Below are 22195 nucleotides of genomic sequence, written 5' to 3'. Positions count from 1 at the left end.
GGGAACCTGTGGGAGAGAAAGCATGTGGGAAGATGAAGCTAATTTGAAAAGAAATTTCCAACTAGGGTAAGAATCATGGACTTTCAGAGTTGATGGAATCTTGGAAACCTTTAGTTAACACTGTCCCCTTCATTTGTTTGTTTTTTATTGTGCTGAAACATACATGATATAAAATTTACCATTTTACCTGTTTTAAGTGGCATTAAGTGCTTTCACAGTGTTGTGCAGCCGTCACCATTATTCATTTCCAGAACTGTTTCATCATCCCAAACTGAAACTTTACCTGCTGAACAATAACTCCACTCCACTCGCCGTCTCTCCAGCCCCTTCCAAGACTTTTAGAAGAGGAAACCGAGGCAGAGGAAGTTGTGGCTTTCTGTTCACAAAATGAGCAGGTGCCCTGAAGCCTGTTTCTGGTTTTCCCTGGCCCTTGTTCCCCCACCCACAGTATCCTGCTCTCCGCTTGGAGCTGCCCACCCCCATCTTCAGGTTGTTTTTAATCTAAAACACAGATTCTGGCAGACAAGAAGACGTGCCTTCCAGTGCCAGTTTTCCTCTGTTCATTTGTTATTCAGTTTTCCAGCTCAACAAAGAAGAATATCTTTTCCACCCATCCCAGCCCTGCAAGGCTGAAGCAGGACTTAAATAAAGATCACACAAAGGCAGTATCATATGGAAAGAACACTGGCACAGGAGCCAGGAAACCTGGACTCCAGTCTAGGGCCTGTCAACTGTAAGGCCTCAGGCAGGTTAGCCTTTCTGAGCCTGAGGGGTTTCTCTGTGGGAGGTCACAGAGCTCCAGGAGCACGGGTGTTTATCTAAGAGATGTTGAACCCTTTGAGCCTCATGCCGGTCTAAGGTGTAGAATCGAAAGACCTTGCTCTTCTGAACTTCTGACTCTGAGAACAATGAGGCCCCAACAGAAGAGAAAGTAGAAGAGTTTGTGTTTTGCCCCTGAAACTTGTTCTGCAGGGGCTGTGGCAGGAATGGCCTGGGTACATTTCCTCCTGAGCCCCAGCTGGAGCATCCACTTGGGGCTCTGGAAAGGGTTTGAGTGGCCAGAATTGACCTTTCTTTCTCGCCCAGACCCACAATTCCCTAGCCCTGGCTTTCACGTCTTCAAAGAGCTAGCCTGCTGCTCCCACCTTAGCTGCCTCGGCGCCTTGTCCCAGATTCAGAGCTTCAAAATAACCTGGCCAGACAGATTCAAGGAAACTTTTACACCCCTGGTCGGGTGACTGACCTCCCGGCATCGCCAGTGTATTTCCACTGGTGCCTGTTTCTGCGTTTTATAAAAAGAATTTTTTTTTCTTTTAATGAAAAGAACTCTTTGGAGAAAAGAAAGTGAAGCATCACATTCCTCTCATTTTATTTTTTACAAAATATTTTCTTTGTAATAGATCTGATGGGTTGGGCCCAGAGATTCACTCCTCTTGCCTAGCTTAGCTCTAACTCTACATGCAGATTGATTTATATTCTGCCACTGGGAGAAGCACACTTAGCTGGCTGGAGCTAGTGTTTCTCCCAAGAGGATTCACTACAAGATCTTCCACAGCACCGTCACGTCTACTATGCTTTCTGCTCCTTCCAACCGTTTAGTGAATATGGGGTTTTCTTACCCTCCTAGAAGAAACGGGTTCAGAAAGATCATGGTCACACAACCGATAGAAACAGCAGGTCTTAATTGTGGTGCTTTGAGAGGACAGACTTGGCATGTGATAGAGAACTCTGCTCCCCAAGTGAGGCTCAGTTCCTTAAGGAAGGTCAGTTTCAGGCCGCCCCCTGCTGCACATTTGCTTGCTGGAGGAGAATTTCTTCCTCAACAACTTTTTAAATCCCTTGACAGTTGGGGTAATTATTTGGCCTCACCACACCTGTTCCCAGTGACTCAGGAGTCCAGCCATAAATGCCAGGAAAGAGGTCTAGTTTCAAGAGCTGGAAACGTCTGAATTGTTTTTTCAGTTCAGAACAGTCACCCAGCACACCCTCACCCTCATCTGGAAGCCTGGCCCATCTCATTGTGTCATACACTGATGAGATTATGAGGTGCTGTTGACCCAGAAGAAGTTGCTCTAAGAGCCAGCCATTAGAGGAGCAGAGGCCACCACCTCCCTTGCCCACACCCTGTGCTGTCAAGATCCACCTACAGGCCCGCTCAACATGATTTCCTAGTCAATTCAGTTTAACACAAGTTGGTTGATACAAGGCATTGCAGTGAGTACTATAGAGGGCCAACAAATTATGTAATTTAGGTTCCTCCCTGTGCTGCCACGTGGAGGGAGGTGGCTTTGATTAAATGCCTTTGTTATATAGGGAACTTTGAAATCTGCTCTTTTGGGGTCATAGAGCCATTCAAGTACTCATTCGGTGAATATTTAACAGCCACTCAGGGCTGGGCTAGGAGAAGGCAATGGCAACCCACTCCAGTACTATTGCCTGGAAAATTCTATGGACGGAGGAGCCTGGTAGGCTGCAGTCCATGAGGTCACAGAGAGTCGGACACGACTGAGCGACTTCACTTTCACTTTTCACTTTCATGCATTGGAGAAGGAAATGGCAACCCACTCCAGTGTTCTTGCCTGGAGAATCCCAGGGATGGGGGAGCCTGGTGGGCTGCCGTCTATGGGGTCACACAGAGTCAGACATGACTGAAGCAACTTAGCAGCAGCAGCAGGGCTGGGCTAATAACAGTAGCTCCTGTTTATCAGCCTTTCCTGTGCATCCGGCTCCAGACTGAGTCCTGTCATGGTACCATGACATAGGTACTGTTAATGTTTTTGCTTTACAGGTGAGAGAGCAGAGAGGTTAAGTAACTGCCCCAAGGTTGTGCATTCACAACCTGTCTCCCAGGATGCCTGTGTGCATGGTTATTGGCTTCACACAATGTCAGGGGCTGGGTTGGAGGGACTGATAGGATGTAAAGAGTCTTGGAGAAGTGTGAAGGGTGAGGAAGGGGCTTGAGAGTACCTAGCACATATTGAAAAGAGACCGATATCTGGATACCTGGGGTTTAGGTATGTGAGAAGAGTGGTAGGAAATAAAGCCTGGCAGGTGAGTTTTAACCAAATTCTGAAGGCTTCGGGGGATTTGCCAGGAAGCCTGGACTTGATTGAGCAGTCAGTGAGGAGCAGTCGAAGGTTGTTGGGCAGAGTCCCCATAATTCATTCTGGGCTTTAGGAAGTAACTGGCACCTAACTGAACACAGTGGGGACAGGCAGGCCCATTGGAGGGCTGTTGTAATAGACTAAAGTGGAAGGTGGCAAATACCCAGCCCTAAGGGGCAGGACAGGGAGAGGAAGAGCGCTGGTGAAAGGCAGGGAATGACTGGTAGGGGAAACAGGGACGACAGCAACTGTGTGTTCTGCTCAGGGACCTCAGGGAAGAAGCACCCGGGTGGGAATCCACAAGTCAGTCTTCCTCTGGCCCTTGTCCTCAGAGCACATCGTAAATATTGTGGGTCCACAGATTCTGGGAGGTTGTTTCCCCAGTAAAAGAGGTTTGGGGGATCAGGATATGATCAAGGTCAAATCATTAAGGGATGAGATCTCAGGACACTCATGCATAGAGATTTTGAATATTCAAAGTCAAGACTAGATTCCACGTTGGAAACGTGAGTTACAGAAGGGAAAGGATAACACCACCACTGCAACCCCAGCCCCATCCTCACGAACACCAGAGACCAGTATGTGCACGCCATAAACCACCTTGTAGTTCCTTTCTCCTCTACTATTTTGTGAGATAGAAGATAGATCTTTTTTCATTATTCTGTGTAAGTCATATTTTTATCCCTTTTATTTTTGAGAACACAATCTTCTTAAAGCAAAGCTTGAAGAATAGGAGAGGGATTTGGACTAGAAGGGGCTTCCCTCATGGCTCAGTTGGTAAAGAATCCTCCTGCAATGCAGGAGACCCTGGTTCGATTCCTAGGTCAGGAAGATCTCCTGGAGAAGGGGTAGGCTACCCACTCCAATATTCTTGGGCTTCCCTTGTGGCTTAGCTAGTAAAGAATCCACCTGCAATGCAGGAGACTTGGGTTCGATCCCTGGGTTGGGAAGATCCCCTGGAGAAGGGAAAGGCTACCCACTCCAGTATTCTGGCCTGGAGAATTCCATGGACTGTATGGTCCATGGTGTCACAAAAAGTAGGACAAGACTGAGGTATGATTTCTGGTTTGACTTTCACTTTGGACTAGAAGTCCCCATGAAACAACGTGCTCCACACATAGACACTCATAACTCTACCCAGTAGTGCTTAATATGTTCTTAGGAACACATGGAACTTTTTGTGAAAATCAACCATGTACTACCCATAAAGCAAATCCCAGTGAAAATCAAGGAATCAGTCTTGTAGAAACCAGGAACAAGAAGATAATTTTTTAAAATTTCATATATTTGTAAATTTAAAAGCATTTCTATTAAAATTGGGTCAAAGGTAAAAATCATGGTTGAAGGAAAAGTACTTAGAACCAAATGATAATGAAAATATTTGGGAGGTAAGGATAGTTCAAAGAGAATTCTGTTGTCTGGGATTGTGTTGCATTTATGTATTTTTTAAATTTCAGCTTATGTCCTCTTAGAAAAGAGAAGAAATAGGAATATTTTCTAAATATTTAGAGAAATGTTTAGTAAAAAAAAAAAACAGAATATTGCGTCTGGTTTCACCAGATTGGAAACATGAAGGGCTAAACCTCAAAACCGGAAATCATACCTCAACTTTTAGACATTGTTTTTCTGTTATCTGTCCATTTTATTCATCATCTAAAAATCCCTTTCTTTCCTTGTTGGAACACAGACTCGCTTGACACAAGCATTAAGAGAAAGAGGAGGCAGAGAATGGAATTTTATTTCACTCAAGGTAGCTCTGAGTTGAGTTTAGGACCTTTGGTTAGAGTTTTGTTTGACTATTTTGACTCCGTCGGCATTCTCGATGTATAGCTTTGAACTGTGTTTTGTGAGAGGTGATGAGGGATTTAGAAGAAAGAGGTATTTTTCTTCTGCAGTCGTTTGACACCTAGTCTTCTAGACAGATGGGATTTCATCCTCATGCTCAGGTCTTGGAGTCAGAATCTTGGACACTGACTGGCAAGAAAAATAAACTCCAGATTTGCTCAAAGCTCAGCTTATTATTCATTGCTGGTTGATTTCACCTGTAATTCTTTCCTGTTACTTCACTACCCACCCTCCACCCCCCGCCCCATCTTAAAGTAAAATCAAGAAAACAATTGGAATTCTCTCCAGAAGGAAGAAACTTGAGTTGCTGATGAACCGGATTGTGGTGGTTCTAGGAGGACCCACTACCACCTGCTGCCCTCTGCTGTTTATACACAACCGGATTCCTAACCAGCCCTTTCCCACATGGTCTATATCAGCCTCCTCCTCCCGAAGTTTGGTCTCTCAGAGAGAAAACGTGCATTTCATATAAACAACGTCATCTTCCCTCCACCTCCGCTTCCATTTTGGAATCCAGATCTCACCCCCTGCCGCGCCACCACTTTACATGGGCTCCCAGACTGTTTCTGAGGAAGGAAAACATTAGGTTTCAAGAAATGTGTGCACCTTATAATTAACCCTTCGAGTCCCAGTCTGATACCTCAGGTCCTGTCCCACACCACCTGTGATCATTAGACAATAGTGTCTAATGGAAAGGAAACCTAAGTTCTAGTCTAAACTCATTGAGTGACCTCAGTTAATTTAACAAATTCTGCTTGTTCTGCTATGTCAAGCAACATGACAAAGAGTACATAAAATACATGAACAGGTTATGGCTTCAAAAGGGTTCACAAGTCTGGTGGGGCTCTTAACATGCAGGGGAGATGTGATGACAGATCACAGATGACATGATCAGAGCCAAAGGGACCAACCTCTGGAAGAGCAGAGAAGAGGGGATGATCACTGTCAGCTAAATCTCAGATGGTGACTGGCTGATGAGATTTCAGAACAAGCCATGTTCCGGATAAACGGAAATAGAAAAATACTCCGAGTTCACGGCAAGGCATTTTTCTCAACTCTCCTCCCTATCATTTCAGTTCTTCATTGATTTGGCAGACAGCAATGAAACACTGTGAGTCAGGTATTGTGCTAGGCTCTGAGGCAATGACAGTGAATGAAACATGGCCCTCGCCCACACGGGCCTGGTGGTCCATAGGGAACCACAGATAAATAGGAAGCTACGGGATGAAAGGTTGTCATGACCCTCCTCCAGTCAATACTCTGATTTGCTTCAAAATAAAAGAAAACAAGGAAGGAATCCCCTATGGGCATAATCCAGAGTCACAGAAAAACATTAGGATGGATTTTTTTTGCGGGGGGGGGGGCTCTTTGTTCTTGCTGGACAAGTTTGTAGAGGAGAACTGGGTAGAGATGGGACACGGAGCAAAGGTCAGCAGGCAGTCCTTTGACATTGATAACAAAGTCTCCCAATGCTTTTCCCAAGACCTTGCCTCTGCACTGAACGCCAAGGTGGAAAAAGCGCTGGGAGCCATTTCCCCATCACTGTCTCTGTGCTGTTACACTTAACTTCCCTGTCTCCTCTGGAAATGGGAATAAGTAACTGCTCAGCACTTTCTCCCAGGGCTTTGGAGGAGCAAATGAAGGAGTCTGAGTAGTTTGTGCCAACTATGAAAGGCTAAACAAATCAGTGATGGTATTACCATTATCAGCAACACCTGGGCCGGCCAGAGGGCAGCGGCACGAAAAGAGATGCCTTCCACAAGCTGCCTCCAGATAAAGAACCTGCAGTTAGGCCGTACTGGCAGCCTTTCTCTCCAAAGTCCCCACTAAGGTCTACACCAAAGCTAGGAGTATTTTCTTTTTAAACAATGCTGGCTGGGTTTAATAATATACTTAACACCGTTGGGGTTGTGACAAGAAAGGGGAATAAGGTAAACTCTCTAAGCAGCAGTGGGGGATGTTTATAAAGCACTGCCACAGTGTAGGTTTATGAAACCCCACTCAAATGTTTGTAACATAGGAAGCTGCCATTGGAGAGCTCTCTGAGACTCCTGGCGTGGGCTTGGTGTCTTGCTCCCTTGGGGATTCCCATCAAGATGGGAAATACAGGCCATGGAACAAAGCTGGCAGCATTCCCAAATCTTTTTGACCCTAGAGTCAAATCCTTCTGATTGACTTGGGGTAGGAGGAGGGAGAGGGCAGTGCTTCGTGTTTCTTGAAGGCTGGTTATTGACACCAGCCAAGCACTGTCCTCGACACTGCCTGTCATTTAATTCCATCTTTCCCACTAGACCGTTGGCTCAAGGAGCGTAGTGGGCATTCTGCCTTGCCCCCTGCTGGCCACCACCACTTAACCAATGGTAAGCTCAGTAAATCATCATCAAATAGGTTGAGCCCTTCAGTCAAACAGCTTTCCAAGTGGGCATTATGATCCCCAGTTTACAGATAAAACTGAGGCTTCAGTTGCTTGGGAATGTTGTTCAAGGCAAGAGAGAGTGTCTGGCTTAGAGTCTGGATACTACATGCTCTGTCTGCTCCTAGAGTTTACAATCCCTCATGCATCCCATATTCCTAAAGACCCTACTCTCTCAGAGGCCATGGATTTTATTGTTTTTAATCTTTTTAAAAAAAAAGTTTGCATTCTATTGTGTTTAAAAGCTGACTCCAGTCAAATATTATTAGGATTATACACAGGAGTAATTAATATTATAGATCTTTGGTCCTGTTTCCAGATTTTATGTATAAATCAGTCCTAAATTCATGGGAGAACTGAAATGTGACATAGATCAAATATTCATTCAACCAACGTGTATTAAATGCCCATTACGTGGCACACTGGGGGCTAGAGGCCTGAGGTGCAACGATGAATAACATGGCTCCTGTTTTTTAAGAACGTACAGTCTAATACCTCTGACCGAACCTTTTTTTCCTTTAAAAATTTATTACAAAAGTGAAACATAATGCCTGCAGAATATTTGGAAAGCCCGTGTAAGAAAAAAAAAAATTACCCAGTGTTCCGATGTTTTATAAATTCTGAGGTCAGAGCCTATGTCTTAGTATCTCTGTATCCACAAAATCTTACACCATCCTGTGTGCTCCAGTCTGGGGTCACAAAGAGTCAGACACAACTGAGTGACTGAACTGAGAGAAGCAAGCAGTATTTTTTGAGTGGGGGGACAGCCACCTGCCATCTCATCACCCTGAGAAAACCACTGTTAACGTTTAGGAAATATTCCTAGTTTTCCTTGACTGTGAAATGCCTAATTCCATGTCGTCCTCCCACTCCACCTAAGCCAGGCGGATCGACTTCTGGCTCCCTTAGCAGCCCCTGCACATGATGCTGTGCTGCCCATCAAGGGCACTGGTGGCTTAGTTGCCTTGTCAACTGGAGCAACTCTTCACACTTCTCCTACCATGGTCTGGGGTCTCCTCACGTAGATGGGGTTTCAAAAGTGTGGGAAAAGCAGTCCCTTTACCATATGCCCCATGCATCCCCCACCCAACCCAGAAAAACCTCTGGGGCAGGAAACTGGTCTATCCGAGATTGGTTTCCTTGGATTGAGGGAAACTTTTAGCAGCCTTCCTCAACGGGCTGCATGTTGATTCACCTGTGTTTTAAAACTGCTGATCCCAACCAATTAAAAGAGAATTTCTAGGCATAAGGCCCAGGCATTGGGTTTTTGTGTGTTTTTAAAGCCACCTGGGTCAAGGAGTGAGAATCACCGGTTTAAAAGCAGGCAGGGCAGTGGTGTGAGCAGCCTTGGAGACTAGCAGAGAGCCCTGTGGTGGTCAGAATCTTGAGACACTCAGCTCCAGGACACAGCATTACAGCAGTTTCCTGCAGCCTGTTTCATGAAAAGCCTGAGTGATAGACGCAGGCAAAAGGTTTGCAGAGAGGAACTCAGAGGAGGAATATCTTTTTCCAAAGGGCTTGATGGATGCCTGTATAAGGCAAAACCACACAGAAACCGAGTTGACCTGGGACTTGGGTAAATCAGGGAGAGAAGTGTGACTGCCCCAGTGGGCGGTTTGCCAGGCACACAAGCTTCCTGCCTTCATTATGAAGTAAGGAAGAATTTTGCAAGATAAACTATTGGAAGCCACTGCAGCAATAGGCCTCTTAGCAAAAGAGAGATGATTAGAATTAGATAATCTTTGTTTAAATAGTCATTAAATACTTGTCAAGCATTGTGCAATATACATGGTGTCATTTAATCTTCATGATAACACTTTGTACTAGTTATTATTTATCCCCAGTTTATAATGAAGGAAAGTAATGGTAGTAAAGTTTAAATGACTAGGATAAAATCACATAAAACAAAAGAAGTGAGCCCCAGCCTCTTCTGCTCTGTAGCCCAGGTTTTGTTCACCCCACCCAGCTTTGTGACCTAGACTATAGGGTTAGACGTCAGACAAAAGACGGGAGAAAAATCAAGCAATCATCTTCTCAAGAAGGGGAAATGGCCAGTGGACTGGAAGGTTGTCCCTTCTGTGAGCTCCATGTTGTCACATGGCAGACAGCTTGATATGTACAAAGGGCACCAGCAGGGCCTCCACGAACCAGCTGTATGACCAGACAGGTCACTAGGGCAGCCCAAGTCTCCGTTTCCTCACCTAGGCAGCCAGGAGGGCAGTTCTGTGGTTTTCAAGCTGTCTATGGAGACTTGGGCCACAGGAGGAGTCCTGGGAGGGCAGGCTGAAGAAGTGGAACTTTCCTTTCCCCTCAACCAGTCAAACTGCATTTAGCTGCTGGGAGGAAATGACTGGATTCTTGTCCAGCACCCCTCCACTTTAATAGATGTCAGTTCCTCTATTTTTTAATATTCCCAATGCTGGGAAGAATCAGTGCCATCATGATGCTTGAGTGAATGTCAAGGTGGAGGAGAATGGGTTGCATGCATACAATAGGGAGGAAAGCAAGTGACGGAGGACAGCAAGGCCAGCTCTGCAGTCACAGTACCCCTGCCTGGGGCCCCAGCTGCCCAGAGGGAGTGTGAACAGAGCAGAGGGGAAGGTAAATCAGGTGCCCTTGTTGTTACTGCCCTAGTGCTATGATCACAAACTATAGGGGCTGGGCTCAAGGCTTCTTGCCCCAAATTGTACTTCCGTTTTGGTCACTATGATGAGTCTCCCGTTCTCTTTAAGTAGCTTAGGATTTATGCAATTTTCTGTTTCTTTGTGTTTTTCAGATCTTAAATCCAAATTTCATCCAAGAAGGTGAGTTAAAAAGTGACAGAATTGACTACACAGGGATTGGCTAAATAAATTATGGCAAATCCAGCACTGAGGTAGCATCTTTAAACAATGGTCATGTAGTCCTGTACTTATGGACAAGGAAAATGTTTAGGATAAACAGTGGGGTAAAAAAGACCACAACTTGCAATGTGTATAATGGGATCCACTTTTTGTAAGAAAAGATATATTTCTATAAAATCTAAAAGGATATATACCAGACTGTTCACAGAAACCTCTGAGTGATGACATCATGGAGACTGTCTTCTCTTTTTTTAAATCAATATTTCCTAATTTTTCTAAAACTAAACATTTATTAATGGAAACCCATTCCAGTATTCTTGCCTGGAGAATTCTATGGACAGAAGAGCCTGGTGGGCTACAGTCCATAGGGTCACACAGAGAGTCGGACACAACTGAAGCGACTTAACATGGCCCGGCACTTTAAAAATACTTTTTCACAGGACACAAGTGACTCTGTGCTGTTAAGCTGAAGATTATTCGAATCATTACACAGCATGGGTGGGGAATGAGAGGGTTGTATTATAAAATAATTGTTTTGTTCGGTTTCTTCTGAATAATGCAAATGTATGTCATGTTGATTTGACCACAGTGGCGCCAGAATTCCTCGTGCCCTTAGTGGATGTGACCTGCTTGCTTGGGGACACAGTGACTCTGCAGTGCAAAGTCTGTGGGCGGCCAAAGCCCACCATCACTTGGAAGGGTCCCGACCAGAACATCCTTGACACTGACAACAGCTCAGCTACATACACCGTCTCCTCCTGGTAAGCAGCAGCCCCACATCAGCACCGCACCTCCCCACACCTCGGGCAGTACCCAGAAACTAAGTCTGGGATGCATTTCCTGTGCAGGTTACTTAGCCTCTCAGAGAAGAGCTACCCTGGAACCTATTCTAGCACAGACCCTTTGTGGCCCTTGGGATCCTGTGAAACAGTGATATACTCAATTCCTCCATTAAGAACAATCTTCTTAGAAGGAAAAAAAGAATGACTTACTCCGAAGTGTACAATAGAAAACAGAAAATCCAGCCACAAGTATGCTTCCACGCAAAGACTATAAAATCAAACTTGGTTGAACCAAAAGTGAAAGTGTTAGGCACTCAGTCGTGTCCAACTCTTTGCAACCCCATAGACTGTATGTAGCCTACCAGGCTCCTCTGTCCATGGGATTCTCCAGGCAAGAATACTGGAGTGGGTTGCCATTCCCTTCTCCAGGGGATCTTCCTGGTTCAAGGGTTGAACCTGGTTCTCCTGCATTGCAGGCAGATTCTTTACTTCTCAGTCACCAGGGAAGCCCTGCTAATTAAGAACTTTCTTGCACAATGCTGCTTACATAGGACAAGCAGTAACAAGCCCTAGATGCTTAAAAAACATTTATGGAAGAAACAGCTAGGATCAAGACACGTCATCCTTTAGCTTAATGTTTTTGTGTGTGAAATGATATTCCTATCAGAGACTCCATGGCCTGATCCTAAAATATCAGTGGACCCAGGGAGCTTAGGATGAGAGTCAGTGCGTGGCAAGGGTCATGAAGATTACCACGTTATGTTACAACCAGTGAGGAGGGAGTGGGACTGACTGTGACCGCTGGGTTTAACCTTTTCAGAGTAGGTCTTTAATGTCTTGAACCCCTGGCTGGAACTACTGGGAAAGTTATTCAGTGAAGGAATTTGCCTTAAGTCACTCAATTATTTCAAGGGTGCCACATGTAGAATGCGAACTACTTGTGCATTTTCATTCTTTAGTCTTTCCATTTTTTGTACCACTTGTTACTGCTTATGGACTGAAAGTATTTTAGGACCAAATATTTTAGGTAGTAATAATATTGGGGATCAGTATTTGTATAGGACTTTATTTCAAACCATGTTCTAATTCTTATCTCATTTTACTCCTTTACTATCCCTCATTTACAACCAACTTGAGAGATAGGCATGCCAAGAATTTTCTTCCTCTATATGGAATTGGGGAAATAGAGGGCAAGGTGCTCAGTCGGTCCAAAGGACTCCGCTCAGCACACCTTGTACCCTTACTAGTTGATTGTCTCATTACTGGTGTTTGAAGGACATCCTTTTCATGTCCCTAGTGACTCTGGGGAAATCACCCTGAAAATCTGCAATCTGATGCCCCAAGACAGCGGTATCTATACCTGCATAGCAGCAAACGACCATGGTACTGCGTCAACATCTGCTACTGTTAAAGTGCAAGGTACAGTTTCTTTGTTAGTCAAACATTTCTTGTGTTTTAATATTCATGTTTAATTATGGTAAAATACACACAAAATGTACCATCGTCACCAATTTCAAGTGTGCTGTTCAGTAGTGTGAAGTACAGGCACACTGTTGTGTAACCCATCTCCAGAACTCTCTTCACTTCATAAAGCTGAAACTCTGCACCCTTGAAACAAAGTATCTCCACTTCCCCCTCACTCCCCTCAGCCCCTGACAACCACCATTCTACTTTCTATGAGTTTGTGTTAGTCAGACATTTTAACTGGACATTATAAGGGCTCCCTGAGACCTGGGGAAGAAGAGGGGCATTGTGAAAGTTCCAAAACAAGGTTGCAGCAAATGGGAACAGAATGAATCTTTGATAAGAGCTGTCCAGGCCCTACTGTATGCCTCCTACAGCACAGTTCTCTCACTGAGCTTTCTGTCCAGTATGCAGCATTTAATCCAAGGAAGAATTCCGGCAGCAAGGTGTGTCTCCCAAGTCTCCCTTAGCCTAGGAAAGGTGTACCACTTGGTGGGCAAGGTAACAGGAAGCATATGAGGTAAAGGTTAGGTCACATGCCCTAGGTGACTTTCAGCCTTGGCATAAATGCCAAGTTCTGCAGAAATGGCATTTGATCTTAATTTCTGTCCCGCAGGTGTTCCAGCGGCCCCTAACCGCCCCATTGCCCAAGAGAGAAGCTGCACTTCCGTGATCCTCCGCTGGCTGCCCCCATCCAGCACGGGAAACTGCACCATTTCCGGTTACACCGTGGAATACAGAGAGGAAGGTGTGCCGCCTCCCCTGCCTCCGCTTCCATCTTCTCTCTCTTAAGGAGGTCCTTCGGAGTCATAACACTGTCTGCTTCCATGCCTTTCATCAGCTGTCCCTTCTCATATCTTCCAACTCAGCACCAAGGCCTCAGGCCAGGCTTCAGCTGCCTTTGATCTCAAACCCCGAGCACGATTTTTTGCCAAAATGATAATGACTCATGGCAGGTGGCAAAGTACCTTCACCTGCTCTTACCTACTTAACAAGCCTGATCACCCAGACAGGGACAATCAGGCCCATTTTACAGATGAGGAGGCTAAAGCTTAAAGAAAGATAAGAAGCATGAAGCTGGGGTTCATAAGAGGCAGAGCTGGCATGAGAACCCAGCTCTCTATTAATAGTTTGCTAATCTGTGATCTTTCTTCCAGAGTAGTAACTAGGAGAGCAAAAGCAATGCTCCACCCCACCTCCCCCCTCCCCATCTATACCCCAGAAGAAACTTAGAGATAACTGTATAAATTTAGAGATCACTTTTTAAATTGTTCCATTTTTAACTTTGTTACATTAACACACTAAGAGTGCATACATATCCTTAGTAGTTAGGAACAACTATTATCAAGAAGAATTCATTGAAATGAGAAGCTGCCAGGTAGCTCTAATTGTTAATAGCACTCTCTGAACCAGGTGATGAATCACACACCTGAATTGAAAGCAACGGTTTTCACCTGGAACCAGAATCCTTTGTTTTACTCTGCTCTCTGCTACTCTTATTTTCACCCTTCTCTCTTCTCTTAAAGACCCTCTGCAGTTATAAAAATATTTGTCCACCTCTTTGTTTAGCTTTTCACTCTGTCTCTCAATTCAGCACAAAGGCATTGATGCTGAGCTGAGAGAAGTCTTTCCAAGCTTGTATTTCCCTTGGCATTCTTCAGGTCATGGTTCATCTTATGAACTAAGTTCTCTCGGGAAAGTTATCTAATCTTTCTGAGCCTCGGTTACTTTATGTGTAAAGTGAGATGAATACTCCCGATCTCACAGGGCTTCTGTGGATTTAAGTGACAACGTGGAAGGAGAGGATTACGGGTAGACTCCTTCCACAGTATCTTACAGGTACTTGGTGCTCATACATGTTCATTTCCATTCTGTTTCCATTTTGAAATGCCTGTTTTCTTTCCCTTTGTTATTAATGTGCCGTATATTTTTCTGGCCTTGTTGAAAATGTGCTGTGTGTTCCTCTGTGAATTTGTCATGCTCTGTCGTTCACTCTCTCACATGCCCATTTGGAAACGAACAGACTCAACAGGCCAGCTGCTTTACCGCCACTCATGATGTATTCAGGCTCTTAAGAAATCGAACCCAGACCTGCGACAGTTAGCCAACAGGCTTTCAGGGCCCGAGGCAGTGACCACAACTGTCCCTTGAGTGGAATGTGTCATTTTTCCTTTCATTGTTTGCTGAAGGTCTTTGAAACAATGTCCCTCTGGCCTTTTGTCTTTCCCACTCCTCGAAAATTGTGCCCTAGGTTCCCAGGCCTGGCAGCAGTCAGTAGCATCGACCTTGGACACCTACCTTGTCATTGAAGACCTCAGTCCTGGGAGTCCTTATCAGTTCAGAGTCAGTGCCAGTAACCCCTGGGGGATCAGCCTGCCCAGCGAGCCCTCAGAATTCGTGCGACTTCCGGATTACGGTGAGTCCCAGCCACACCCAGCACCCTGGTGGTGGATATAAGATAACTGGCCAACTGTCATACACTCACTGGCCCTGGCAGACCACTGGCCTGCTGGGCCATTGAGCTAGAGGTGACCTGGATTTGCTCGTCGGCTTCTGTCAAGTAGCATTTCAGAGGCCTGATGACGAGTGTTTCCATAAAGTATGGGGCTCAAGTTAGATTGGCCACCCGTGTCTGCCCGAGGCCTACCAGGTCCTGGGCATCTGTGTGTGCTGCCAGGCACCTAGAGGGGCAGGCAGGAGCCATGAGCCCCGTGGGTACTTCTTGTCCCTCTTTTGTGATGGAAACACCAAGCCTCCTCTTCCCTGGGAACCCCTGCCAGCCTAAGTGCGCCTCACAGAATTAGTGACAGCCCCACTCACCAATTTAAAATGGGGAGAGGAAAGCCACCTGCTCGAAGGTTGGAGTTAAAATGAGTATCATTTCTCCACCCCCAGCCCTCCCAGAATGTCTTTTTTCAGGGTGGATACATTTTTATGTAGATACATTGAATGACCAAGATATGCATTTAACTAGCTGCATTTGAGTATTTTACGAACCTGGTTCTTTTTTTGCCCCTCTATGGCACCCCACTCCAGTACTCTTGCCTGGAAAGTCCCATGGACGGAGGAGCCTGGTAGGCCGCAGTCCATGGGGTCTCGAAGAGTCGGACACAACTGAGGAACTTCACTGAGCGACTTCACTTTCACTTTTCCCTTTCATGCATTGGAGAAGGAAATGGCAACCCACTCCAGTGTTCTTGCCTGGAAAACCCCAGGGATGGGGGAGCCTGGTGGGCTGCAGTCCATGTGGTCACGAAGAATCGGACACGACTGAGCGACTTCACTTTCACTTTCCACTTTCATGCATTGGAGAAGGAAATGGCAACCCACTCCAGTGTTCTTGCCTGGAGAATCCCAGGGACGGCAGAGCCTGGTGGGCTGCCATCTATGGGGTCGCACAGAGTCGGACACGACTGAAGCAACTTAGCAGCAGCAGCAGCAGCATTCGTGAATTCACCAAGCCACCTTGGTCCCTGGGACATTTTGTAAGAAATCTCCCAATAGTGAAGTTTGGGACAGTGCAGGACAATGGACTGTATGGGGTAGGGAGAGGAAGTCCCTGAAATTAAAAGACAGTGAACTTGTGTCTTTGGGTCAAGGGCATCCCGGAGTCTCCAGAGGGGCTGTGGACCCTCTAGGGCCCTCTGGTTGCAGTGCCCCCTACCCCCACGGTTAACTCCGGAAATGCTCCCCAGGCCCTCCCCACTGCCAGCCAGGCTCAGCTCTGCTCCCGAAGGGCCTGTGACTCACTGGGAAACCTTGGTCCTGGTTCTTTATTTCCTCAGAACTCTATGTGGGTAAGCCAAGTCCAGCATCAGCCCAGCTGTGTTGTGGGCAGACTGAGATGACCAGGGTCAAAAGAGACGTGCTGCAGCTTGACTGCTGTTCTCAGCTGCCCCCTGAGTCCCACCTGGGATGACCACTGTCTGTTTTGCTTCCTGTTGCGAGCCTTGCTCCCTAGCAGACAACACAAATGTTGTTGTGCATGTTTGTGTGTGTGTGTGTGCGTGCACGCGCGTGTGTGTATATAAATCATTGCCAGGGAATGATTGCTTAACGTATCAAACAAGGTAGTACCACCAAAGATTATGCCAAGTGTATTAATATATTTGGGGTACAGCTAAATCATTCAGTACACCAGATAGGCTCGTTAATGCAGAGAATAAAGGGGTGAGAATGAGCAGGTTTTAGCCTGCTCTGTGCATGTTCCTTTTCTTCTTGGCTTTATAACTCTTCCCCTTTCCTCTCTGCTGGGTCCTTCCTACAGCCCTGATTCTCACTGGCTTTTCCAGGCCTTTCAAAGTGTTTTGGGTTTTTTTCTCCCTTTTAATTTTTGCTACCAGATTTCTATTTGAAAACATCCAGAAGTTACATTTCTGATTGTTCCAAGTTTTCCCTTCATTTATGGAGGTAGTACAGGGAGTCTGACTCTGTCATATCAGTTTCCCCTTGGCTAGTATTTTTTTAGATAACATTTCAGAGAATTGTGGTATTTTCCCACTGAGTTAGATCCCATATTTAGTCATGAGAATTGCTTTGCGGGTGATGTTGGAGCTTTTCTGTTAACCTTTTCGTTCCTCTTGTATGACTTCCTCAATATGATAAATGGATCCTTTCTCTTCCAAAGACGCTGCTGCCGATGGTGCCACCATTTCTTGGAAGGAAAATTTTGATTCAGCTTATACTGAGCTGAATGAAATTGGAAGGTAATGACTCAGTTTTCTGTTCCTTCATTTATGAACACTTAACAACATCACATCATGAAAATGACTTTTTTCTTGTTTTTTGTTTCTTTCACTAAGTGCATTTTCTCCATACTAAGAAAAAACTAGACTATGTGTCTTTTCTATGGTTCTTTTTCTAACTTAAGTTGAAGTTCTCAGCCTTTCTGCTTTTCTAATATAAGAATTTAAGGCTCAGTCTTCTCTTCAGGGTACAATTTAGCTACATCCAGAGTTCTGATTGTGACATTTTCATTGTTCAGCTGTAAGTACTTTATCCTTCAACTATGATTCTTCTCTTTGGCCCAACTGTAGAAATGTTTTTAAAATGTCCAAATGTGTGAGATTTTTTTTTATTATCTTTTTTCTTTTTCTTTTTATTGAAGGGTAATTGCTTTACAGAATTTTGTTGTTTTCTGTCAAACCTCAACATGAATCAGCCATAGGTATACATATACCCCCTCCCTTTTGAAACTCCCTCCCATCTCCCTCCCCATCCCACCCGTCTAGGTTGATTCAGAGCCCCTGTTTGAGTTTCCTGAGCCATACAGCAAATTCCCGTTGGCTATCTTTTTACATATGGTAATGTAAGTTTCCATGTTACTCCCTCCATACATCTCACCCTCTCCTCCCCTCTCCCCATGTCCCTAAGTCTATTCTCTATGTCTGTTTCTCCACTGCTGCCCTGTAAATAAATTCTTCAGTACCATTCTTTTAGATTTGGTATATATGTGTTAGAATACAATATTTATCTTTCTCTTTCTGACTCACTTCAGTCTGTATAATAGGCTCTAGGTTCATCCACCTCATCAGAACTGACTCAAATGCATTCCTTTTTGTGGCTGAGTAATATTCCACTGTGTGTATGTACCACTACTTCTGTATCCATTCATCTGTCGATGGACCTCTAGGTTGCTTCCATGTTCTAGCTACTGTAAATAGTGCTGCAGTATACGATGGGACATATGTGTCTTTTTGGTTTCCTCAAGGTATATGCCTAGGACTAGGATTTCTGGGTCATACGGTGATTTTATTCCCAGTTTTTTAAGGACTCTCCATACTGTCTTCCATAGTGGCTGTATCAATTTACATCTCCAGCATTGTCTGTAGGTTGTTTGATGAGGGCCATTCTGATCAGTGTGAGGTGATATCTCGTTGTAGTTTTGATTTGCATTTCTCTAATAATGAATGATGTTGAGCATCTTTTCATGTGTTTGTTAGCCACCTGTATGTCTTCTTTGGAGAAATGTCTGTTGAGGTCTTTTTCCCACTTTTTGATTGGGTTGTTTGTTTTTCTGGCATTGAGTTGTATCAGCTACTTGTATATTTTGGAAATTAATCCTTTGTCAGTTGTTTCATTTGCTATTATTTCCCCCCATTCTGAGGGTTGTCTTTTCAACTTGCTTATAGTTTCCTTTGCTGCACAAAAGCTTTTAAGTTTAATCCCATCCTAGGAGATCAGCCCTGGGATTTCTTTGGAAAGAATGATGCTAAAGCTGAAATCCCAGTACTTTGACCACCTCATGCAAAGAGTTGACTCATTGGAAAAGACTCTGATGCTGGGAGGGATTGGGGGCAGGAGGAGAAGGGGACGACAGAGGACGAGATGGCTGGATGGCATCACTGACTCGATGGACATGAGTCTGGGTGAACTCTGGGAGTTGGTGATGGACAGGGAGGCCTGGCCTGCTGCGATTCATGGGGTCGCAAAGAGTCGGACATGACTGAGCGACTGAACTGAACTGAACTGAACATCCTACTTGTTTACTTTTGTTTTTATTTCCATTACTCTAGGAGGTGGGTCATAGAGGATCTTGCTTTGATTTATGTCATCAAGTATTCTGCCTATGTTTTCCTCTAAGAGTTTTATAGTTTCTGGTCTTACATTTAGGTCTTTAATCCATTTTGAGTTTGTCTTTGTGTATGGTGTTAGGAAGTGTTCTAATTTCATTCTTTTACATGTAGCTGTCCAGTTTTCCCAGCACCATTTATTGAAGAGGCTGTCTTTGACCCACTGTATATTCTTGCCTCCTTTGTCAAAAATAAGGTCCCCATAGGTGCATGGGTTTGTTTCTGGGTTTTCTATCTTGTTCCATTGGTCTATATTTCTGTTTTTGTGCCTGTATCATACTGTCTTGATGTCTGTAGCTTTGTAGTATAATCTGAAGTCAGGAAGGTTGATTCCTCCAGCTCCATTCTTCTTTCTCAAGACTGTTTTGGCCATTCTGGGTCTTTTGTGTTTCCATATGAATTGTGAAACTTTTTGTTTTAGTTCTGTGAAAAACGCCATTGGTAATTTGATAGGGATAGCATTGAATCTGTAGATTGCATTTGGTAGTATAGTCATTTTCACAATATTGATTCTCCCTACCCAGGAACATGGAATATCTCTCCATCTGTTTATGTCTTTCATTAGTGTCTTATAATTTTCTGTGTACAGTTCTTTTGTCTCCTTATGTAGGTTTATTCCTAGATATTTAATTCTTTTTGTTGCATTGGTGAATGGGATTGATTCCTTAATTTCTCTTTCTGAATTTTCATTGTTAATGTATATAAATGCAAGTGATTTCTGTGTATTGATTTTGTATCCTACAACTTTGCTAAATTCACTGATTAGCTTTAGTAATTTTCTGATACTGTCTTTAGGGTTTTCTATATACAGTACCATGTCAATCTGCAAACAGGGAGAGCTTTACTTCTTCTTTTCCGATCTGGATTCCTTTTATTTCTTTTTTTTCTCTGATTGCTCTAGCTAGGACTTCCACAACTATGTTGAATAACAGTGGTGAAAGTGGACACCCTTGTCTTGTTCCTGATCTTAGGGGGAATGCTTTCAGTTTTTGACCATTGAGAATAATGTTTGCTGTAGGCTTATCATATATGGCCTTTTCTATGTTGAGGTAGGTTCCTTCTATGCCCATATTTTGAAGAGTTTTAAGAATAAATGGGTGCTGAATTTTGTCAAAGGCTTTTTCTGCATTTATTGAGATTATTGTATGATTTTTGTCTTTCAGTTTGTTAATATGGTGTATCACATTGATTGATTTGTGTATATTGAAAAATCCTTGCATTCCTGGAATAAACCCAACTTGATTATGTGTATGAGGTTTTTGATGTGTTGCTGAATTCTGTTTGCTAAAATTCTGTTGAAGATTTTTGCATCTATATTCATCAGTGATATTGTCCTATAGTTTTCTTTTTTTGTGTTGTTTTGACTGGTTTTGGTATCATGGTGATGGCCTCATCAAATGAGTTTAGAAGTGTTCCTTCCTCTGCAATTTTTTGAAAGAGTTTTCAAAGGATAGGCATTAGCTGTTCTCTACATGTTTGATGGAATTCCCTTGTGAAGCCATCTGGTCCTGGGCTTTTGTTTTTTGGGAGGTTTTTAATCACAGTTTCAATTTCAGTGCTTGTAATTGTGTTGTTCATAATGTCTATATCTTTCTGGTTCAGTCTTGGAAGATTGAACTTTTCTAAAAATCTGTCCATTTAAAAAAGTATCTTCTTACTACTGATTTCTAATTTAATTACCATGTGGTTAAAGAATTTGGTCTATGTGATATTGATTCCCTGATTTTTGTTGGGACATGCTTTATGAGTAGTATATGGTCAATTTTCATAAGAAGTTCCATGTCTTCCTTAGAAGAATGTATAATCACTAATTGTTGGGTTCAAGTGTCTCTCTCTTTTTCTCTCTCCCCTTTAGTTAGAAAAATGTGTTCTCAAAAATGAAAAGGATAAAAATATGACTTTTAACAGAATAGTGAAAAATAGTGTATCGCATGTCTCACAAAATAGTTGATGATAAGGAAAAAAAGGGGTTCATGCTTGTGATATATTGGTCTCCAGGTGGTCTAAGTGAGAGAATGTGAGTAGGTCTTGCAAGTCACCCACCTCCTGTGATGTGTAAATAAGAGAGCACCCACTAGCAATGGGCCATTGGTATCATCTCCATCTCTAATTGACATTTCTCAAGGAAGCATAAAATTTCCTAAGTGGTTGTGGCAGAGGTTGTGGAGAGAGCAAAAATGTTCATTATTCTTATTTTCCTAGGCAGGAGTCACAGTGTAATTCACTGCCTTTTGTTACAGCTCCTTTCATCAAAACCCAGCTTTAGCTCTACTTCCTGATCTTCTTCACATAGGTAGCCAAACAGAAAAACGGGGGAGAGCCAGTGGAAATCTACATGGTAATGAATGATGATGATGCTTATTGAGTAATATAGTCCTCTGGATACTATGCAGATATTATACAAAAGTTATTTAATCTAATCCTTACAACACCATGAGGTAGTGTTTGAGTAGATTTACAATAAAAGAAACTCAGGCTCAGAAGGTTGAGTAACTTTTTCAAGATCCCACAACTAGTAAGTATACAGCCAGGATTCAAACCTTGGGTACCTGACTTTAAGCCTGTATTTTTTTTACTAATATATGTTGTTTCTCATCACAGTAATTTTTGTCAAAAATAAATTTTGGTAATTGAAATCTAGTTTGCTCCATGATACTGAACTTTGTGAAGCTTATATATGACCCCCAGGGCTTCATGGTGAATCAGCAGTAAAGAATCTGCCTGCAATGCAGGAGAACCAGGTTCAGTCCCTGGGTTGGGAAGATCCTCTGGAGAAGGAAATGGCAACCCACTCCAGTATTCTTGCCTGGAGAATCCCATGGACAGAGGAGCCCAGTGGGCTACAGTCCATGGGATTGCAAGAGTCAGACACGACTTAGTGACTAAAACACTACCACACTGTGAGCCCCAATAATAAGCAGATCAAATCCCCATCTGGTTCTAAATGAAACTGGCTCAGTCCCCTGGATGTACCAGTTAAGTCCTCCCCGAAGCCTGTATTTGCTGTTGATAGTCATAGGCGAAGGCACGTTTTTTATCTCCAATAACCTGAAGATTTTCCTCTCTCCCAAGATAGTCTTCATATTTTTAGAAGATCCTTTAAAATGCTGTTATGTTAACAGAATGGAAATAAGACATGTAGATACTTACATAAGACACAAAATATATCTGT

The 22195-nt window shown here is 43.7% G+C and overlaps 1 protein-coding gene across 26 annotated transcripts in view; it reads left to right on the top strand.

Moving 5' to 3' along the window:
- Nucleotides 1-22195, top strand: part of KALRN (kalirin RhoGEF kinase) — a 692908-nt gene that overhangs the window by 653934 nt on the left and 16779 nt on the right. For 23 of the 26 annotated variants that reach the window (XR_015164397.1, XR_015164395.1, XR_015164361.1 and 20 more), the window contains 6 exons: nt 10139-10166; nt 10795-10966; nt 12285-12406; nt 13068-13199; nt 14703-14867; nt 17079-17157. Coding sequence is in view for 19 of the 26 variants with exons in the window: in XM_086402125.1 (XP_086258251.1) it covers nt 10139-10166; nt 10795-10966; nt 12285-12406; nt 13068-13199; nt 14703-14867; nt 17079-17157 (698 nt within the window). In the remaining 7 variants the exon portion in view is untranslated. The remainder of the gene's footprint in view (nt 1-10138; nt 10167-10794; nt 10967-12284; nt 12407-13067; nt 13200-14702; nt 14868-17078; nt 17158-22195) is intronic. The other 3 variants (XR_015164343.1, XR_015164366.1, XR_015164362.1) reach the window with 1 other exon arrangement.

This window comes from Bos grunniens, chromosome 1 (assembly GCF_055505025.1).
Source record: "Bos grunniens cultivar Pamir isolate PY7600 chromosome 1, Bosgru_T2T1.0, whole genome shotgun sequence".
Classification (NCBI taxonomy): Eukaryota; Metazoa; Chordata; class Mammalia; order Artiodactyla; family Bovidae; genus Bos; species Bos grunniens.
Note: the sequence above shows the minus strand (reverse complement) of the source record. Positions and strands in the feature narration are given on the sequence as shown.